Source organism: Podarcis filfolensis (assembly GCF_964270895.1).
Source record: "Podarcis filfolensis genome assembly, chromosome: 5".
In the NCBI taxonomy this organism is placed as follows: Eukaryota; Metazoa; Chordata; class Lepidosauria; order Squamata; family Lacertidae; genus Podarcis; species Podarcis filfolensis.
Window position 1 is genome coordinate 34067073 of NC_139608.1, and position 6292 is coordinate 34073364.

At 42.7% G+C, this 6292-nt stretch overlaps 1 protein-coding gene across 1 annotated transcript; it reads right to left on the minus strand.

Moving 5' to 3' along the window:
- Positions 1–1169: 1169 nt before the first annotated feature.
- COPS9 (COP9 signalosome subunit 9) lies at positions 1170–5026 on the minus strand. Its single transcript, XM_083616102.1, has 3 exons — positions 4873–5026; positions 3046–3118; positions 1170–1421 (listed from the first exon to the last, which is right to left on the minus strand). Exons 1-3 carry the CDS (start codon positions 4975–4977, stop codon positions 1384–1386), a joined length of 216 nt encoding a protein of 71 aa, XP_083472228.1. The 5' UTR covers positions 4978–5026; the 3' UTR covers positions 1170–1383.
- Positions 5027–6292: the final 1266 nt, after the last annotated feature.

A 6292-nucleotide genomic window follows, 5' to 3' on the forward strand; every position in this document is an offset into this window, starting at 1 on the left:
TGCAGAGCTCCGTGCCAGGGGAGTGCTGCTGGTGTTACTCTGTAGGTACAAGAAACAGCAAAACACCTCCTCCCAGTCCAACATCTTTTGAAAGCCAGCACAAAAGTTTGGACTGGAGTATCAGCCATTAGCTGTATTGCCACTGTCTTTGCTGCATGCAGAACATTGCAAATTGGTTCCAATCTGTTTTATTCAGTTTGGGGAGTGTGAGAATACTTTTAATGGTTTATGTCAGGTTTGGTCTTAATCTGGAGTATGTGTGTCAGGTTTAAGTATACTACCCTTGTAGGAGCCCTGTTCTCAAGCTTGTTACACCATTACCCAGCACTGGGTAAATGTGAAAAACCAGAGAGGAGCAAGACTTTGTTAAAATATAAAGATGCAACTCTTGCAACATTCTCATTCTACTATGTGAAGTTTATTATATTAGATGCATATAATGAAAGTGGGCAGATAACTCAATGTAAAAGCATTTTTTTATTCTTCCACCGGAGACCTCATTTTCAGATTCACCACTGCTTTTCTGATTTTGGTAATAATACTTCGTTCCACTTTGCTGAGAGCTCGGATTAATATACACAAAGAAAACCAAGCACCATTGTACTGGAGCTTGTGTTTTGATGTGCTGCATGTGGCTTTAGAATGTGTAAAAGAAAATAGTCAGCTTCCCCACAGACTGAGGAAGCAACGCGAGCACAATTGAGATATTCATCTAAAAATTCTGCTCTATTTTGGAGGAAATATTCTGAATGCACCATAAAGACTCTTCAGTGTTTATGGAAAAGTCTTGTCATAAACCACCAGTAGTTAGAATAAGTTACAAAATAAAGAACCATACAATGGCAAGAAGCCAAATGAGCTCTAATACAAGATTTACTCATATTCTACGGGAATATTTTCATTGGCCAAATATGCTGGGCTCCCTAGCTAAACTGGGAGGAAAGCACAAACTTGGAAGTATAGTCCCAATGATCTTTCAACATGCCACTCACAAGTAAATGGATTTAGGATCGAGGTGTTAAAACCTCCCACTTGCTTCTAATTTTATTGTTGGGGATTTTACTAAAAATGCTACATCCTATGCATACAACATTCCAAATAACATTAAGAAAAAGCCATATTTCCATGGGCAACAACCAGTAGTCAACTGCATAATCAGACATGAGAGGTTTTGTTCAGATTTTATTGAAGCAAGCCTGCACAACTGCACATCCAAACATTATAAGAGGAAAATAACTCCACAATTCTCTTCAACCACCTTTGGCCATTTCGAAGTGCTCTTTCATGGCTTGGAGACAATATTCACATTTTCCTATCTTTTGTTAGGAATATAGTCTGCTTCTACAAGAAACTTAGGTATTTAACACAGCAGGAAGTTGAATTTCACTGGATATCGTCATCATCAAACATATCTTCAAAATCTAACAAAAACAAGGCAGTGAATTAACATCATGCATATTAATTATTCTGATTTTTAAAAACAATTCTGAAGAGCTAAGCAACAAAGCAAATTTCCCAGTAAAGTGAGAGACCTGAATCCAATTATCAAACTGTACAATAGATTCAACTGAAACCAGGAAGGAGGTTATTATTTATGGGAAAGTCTCCCTGCATGAGCGTGATTCTCTGGATACAACCCAGTGAGTTATGTTGTAAGCCTTGATATATGGCCAGTTTCTTAAAATGGCTTTCTCCATCCCACCCTGCTTTAGATATTCAGGTTCCCACAAGTATGAACTCATACCACTCTCTCAGCCACAGTCACTTCTGGTTTCCTTACCATAGTTATTTTGCCCTCTCTGTAGCTACTATTTGTGCAAACGCATATCTCTTCCATTCCTTAACTGCCTTTGCAGGTGATGCACTTTGAAGCAAGCAAAGGAAACACCAAAGCTCGGTGCAACACTACAGAAAACCTCCCCTATGCCCCCTGCAATTATGGAAAGCCAAAGGAAGGAAACTGTGTGCTGCTTGTCAGCAGACTTAAGGGCACTTCCCCAGAAAGTGGATTTGTGGAAGCTTGCCCCGCATGTTCATTATAAGGGCTACTGAAAGTCACCAAAAACAATATACTAAAATGGTTACCATATGGAACCCACCAAGTCACATTTACTAAGTACCCCTGGGTTGTATTCAACTAAGTGTTATTTATTTATATCCCACCTTTTTCTCCAAGGAGCTCAAGGTGACGCTCATGGTTCTACCCCAGCTCATTTAACCCACCAAATAACTCTGTGAGGTAGTTTAGGGTGAGAAGCAGTGACTGGCCCAGAGTCACCCAGTGAGCTGCATGGCCGAGTGAGGATTTGAAGCCTGGTCTCCCAGGTCCTAGTCCGACACTCTGAGTTGGCCCACTGAAACGAATGGTCCTAAGTTAATCATGCCCATTCATTTCAATAGGTTTACTCTTGAGTATGGCCAACATTAGATACAATGGAGTGGATATTCACCACATGGACCCCAAATTACAGTCTCATCACAAAAGCTCTGGGGATTTCTGGAATAAACAGCTATAAATAAATGCAATTTGAGGGATCAGCATACATTCTCCATGTGTTACTATCACCATGCAGAAGCATTTCCCAGTAGTTTCTATTTAGATGGCAACCCATTTAATAATAAAAACTCCCCCCACCCCAAAAAACCCCCAAGACACACAATTGCCCTGGCACATGTGTTTTGAGTTTAACAGATAATTTTTTAAAATGTCTCCATCTATGGCTTAACCCTCCCCTCCTGCTATGGAAACTTCGTTCCTCAGACAGGTTTTTGGCTTTAATTAAGGGAAGAAGACCCTATGATCCTCCAGACACTGCTGACCTCCCACTTCTACCATCCCTGGCCATTAGCCATGCTGGCTGGAGATGATGGGAGTTGGGAGTTAGGAGTCTAACAATTCTGGAGGGCCACAGGCCATACATACTTTAATTTCTAAATGGAAGCTTTTTTCTAAGTACTGGTTAGAAAATCAATTTACAATCTGATGGACAGTGGCTAATATAAACATGACGGGTTTAATAATTTAAAAATGTAACTAATACTTACTATTAAAGAAGTCTGCATGTACTGCCTTTTCATTCGCAGCTAAATCCATCAACAAACCTGTACTTCCACCAGCCTGAGAAAGAATAGTATTTAATCAACTATAGAAGCAATATACAGGGAATCATTATTGCACTGTTTCATATAACCATTCATCTTGGATCTCAAACTTCCAAATCTGACTGCCTATGATTTTCTACCTATGCCACTATACACTTTCATCTCCTGCAGCCCTTACTGCAGTATAGTAGTTTAATCAGGCTTGACCCTCATTTTGTCCCTTTCAAGTGAAAGGATGCAAATAATCTTTTCATGCCCATGGCTCCTTTGGCTAAAGGTGTGGGGTAAATAATAGCAATAATGGGAAAACACCTGCCCAGAAATAATAATGGAAAATGAATTGCACAGAAATCCATCAGTGCGCCAGGAGATGCCCTGCTGCGGAGATCTGCAGAACAGCAATGGAATAGAAGAAATACCAAATGGACCTTGGATTATGCCAGATGCAAAATTTTCAAAGTTGACCCGATAAATAGCTGACTGGGAAAAGCTACTTGCCTGGCTGATGATATTTTGGTACCAGGCAAAGATCTTTTTTATCTTCCCCATCTTTTAACTGTAATTTCTTTTGTTTCTGCTATGTGTTTATGTATTTTAAATATTTATAAATCACCCTTCCTCAAAAGGAGCTCAGGGCTATGTACAACACACCCAAGTCATGATAGGTAACAGCAACAATCAGAGGAAAGGAGGGCACACCATACATGGGCAGGAAAAAAACATTATGGAAGAAATAATTGTCACACCCAGGAAAGAATAATGATAGCAGAGTTCCTCACTTGAAGTTTTACTAATTACTTAGTGTAACAACACGAATAGAAATCATCAAGAATGCAGCTATTCTATAAGGGTTTATAAATTTAACTGGAATGTAACTGAAATTAATAAGATTTTGGAATGCAGAAAAAAGCATTGTTATAATGGGGCTATTATTGGAATAATATTGGAAAGCTAATAACAACTTATTTGTTTTTTAAAGAGTAAAAGCATAATGCGAGGAAGTCTCATTATTAAAACTCTGATCCAAACACTGATGATGATGATTAAACATCAAACTAAAAAATGCCTTCCAACTGTTTCTGAAGAACAATGCAGGTGACAGATGTTCATACACTGCCTTCATATGTTTAATTGCCATTCTATTTTACTGCATGGCTTTTTAGTTTGTAACTTTTCCATAAGGCATGCTGAAAACTTGACAATGCATCCATACTTTCATTTTCTCCTCCTCATAAGTCTCACAGACAACTGGATCAAGTTGCTGGGGGAGGGGGGGATTAGCAACAAAAGGCTGAACCAAAGTGCAAGCATGGGAGGTGGGGAGCAGAACACGGGGGGGGGGGGTGAAGGTTGGCAAAAAAAAAAAAAAACCTATCCCACCTTCACACATATTATCAGCGCATTTTTATGTATGATATATTCTATCGATGTTTAATTGTGGGGTTCCCCCCCCTACGCTTTTATTCTGTTCATATTTTTTATCTGTAAGCCGCCTCGAGTCCCTGTCCGGGGGGGGGGGGGAGGCGTGGCACAAAAAATAAAACACACCCACCCAGCCAGCCACCCTTAGAAACGTAAGAGGTGCCTTGCTGGATCAGGCCAAAGGCCCACCTAGAAGACCCTTGAGAGGCGCCCCCCCCCCATAGCACCTCTCCCTTTACACCCGAGGGGAAAGAACCAGAGAAAGAGCCCAGGCCGCGCGGGGTTTTTAAGCAAGCGGCAGCCCCGCGCGAGACCCAGGCCTTTTGCACCCGGGGCTCGACCGCTCACCTCGTCGAGGTCCACGTAAGGCCCCGCGCCCTCAGGGAACATCTCGTCCACCGCCGGCTTCATGTCTACGACCCTCTGTAAAACTTTCCGGCTACCCTCCAACATCCGGTCGGAGTGTGAAGCAGCTTCCGGTCTCTCTAGGCGCGCGGGGGAGCGCCGTCTCTATGGCGTTCTGCGCCGGGCTCCTTTGGAAGGGGGCTGGCGCTCCTCTCCGCGGGCAGCGGCGGCGGCGTTTCTTGCTCCCTCGGCGCGGCGCGGCGGGAGGAGATCCAGGCACCGCTTGGGAAGAAAGGGGAGCGACAGCAACGCCGCTTCTCCCCATCTCAGCTCTCAATTTATCCGGAGGGATAACTTTTACAAATTGGCCTGTTCTTAAAGCTTAACTGGGAATACGTCCCATTGGACTCAGCGGGGCTTGAATCAGAGAATTGAAATCAATAAGATTTTGGAAGGCAGGAATAAATAAAATAATCAAACCTTCAATTCTAGAACGCGGGGGGGGGGGGGCGGGGACGGACCTAAATTATATAATTTGGTATTTGAATTATTGGTATTAGTGCTTTTTTTCTTTAAAAAAATGTTTAGGAGTACAGCCATGCCTCGGGTTACAGATGCTGCAGGTTGTGTTTTTTCGGCTTACGGACCGCCGAAAACCAGAAGTACCAGAACGGGTTACTTCTGGGTTTCGGCGGTCGTGCATGCGCAGAAGTGCTAAATAGCGCTTTGCGCATGCGCAAAAGCGCTGGATCGCAACCCGCGTGTGCACAGACGCGGCGCTGCAGTTTGCGAACGTGCATCCCGCATGGATCACGTTCGCAACCCAAGCGCCCACTGTACTTTCATTTTCCTACTCATATTGAAATACAGCCCCTCAATGAGGCCAAACTTAGATTCACAAAATGTTTAGGGGTATGCGCACCCCCAGATAAAAAGCACTGATATTAGTAATTGTATTATGAATTGGTATTGTTATAATGAGGCTATTATGGGAATGTAATTGAAAACTAATAAAAATTGTTATAAAAAAGAATCATAGAATTGGAAGGGACCACAAGGGTCATCCATTCTGACCCCCGGCGATACAGGACTCTTTGTCCCCACCCCTAAAGCAGGGCTCGAACTCACGACCTTGAGATTAATAAGAGGCCCATTCTCCTCCAACTGAGCTATCCAGAGGGTTTTAGAATTTTACTGTTGAAAAGCTTTAAAAAGATTCAAAGGAGGTAGACAAAGGCGTGAAAAAATGCCAGTGTTGTTGCTTTAAAAAGTAAAAATAAATCACTCAGCCCACCTTGTGGGGAACAGAGTGGCAGGGAGTTGGGGAGATTGTCCAGGATGGCATGGGGTCCCCAGATGCCACTTTGTCCAGGGCACCTCAGACCTGGAAGCATCACTGCCTACTGCTATTCCTCAGAAGCTG

Excerpts from the sequence above, each read along its gene's own strand:
- COPS9 (XM_083616102.1), bottom strand. The coding sequence starts at position 4,977 with ATGTTGGAGGGTAGCCGGAAAGTTTTACAGAGGGTCGTAGACATGAAG. Across the intron at positions 3,119-4,872 it reads CTTACGTGGACCTCGACGAG|GCTGGTGGAAGTACAGGTTT; the intron begins GTGAGCGGTCGA and ends ATTCTTTCTCAG. Across the intron at positions 1,422-3,045 it reads ACATGCAGACTTCTTTAATA|ATTTTGAAGATATGTTTGAT; the intron begins GTAAGTATTAGT and ends TGTTTTTGTTAG.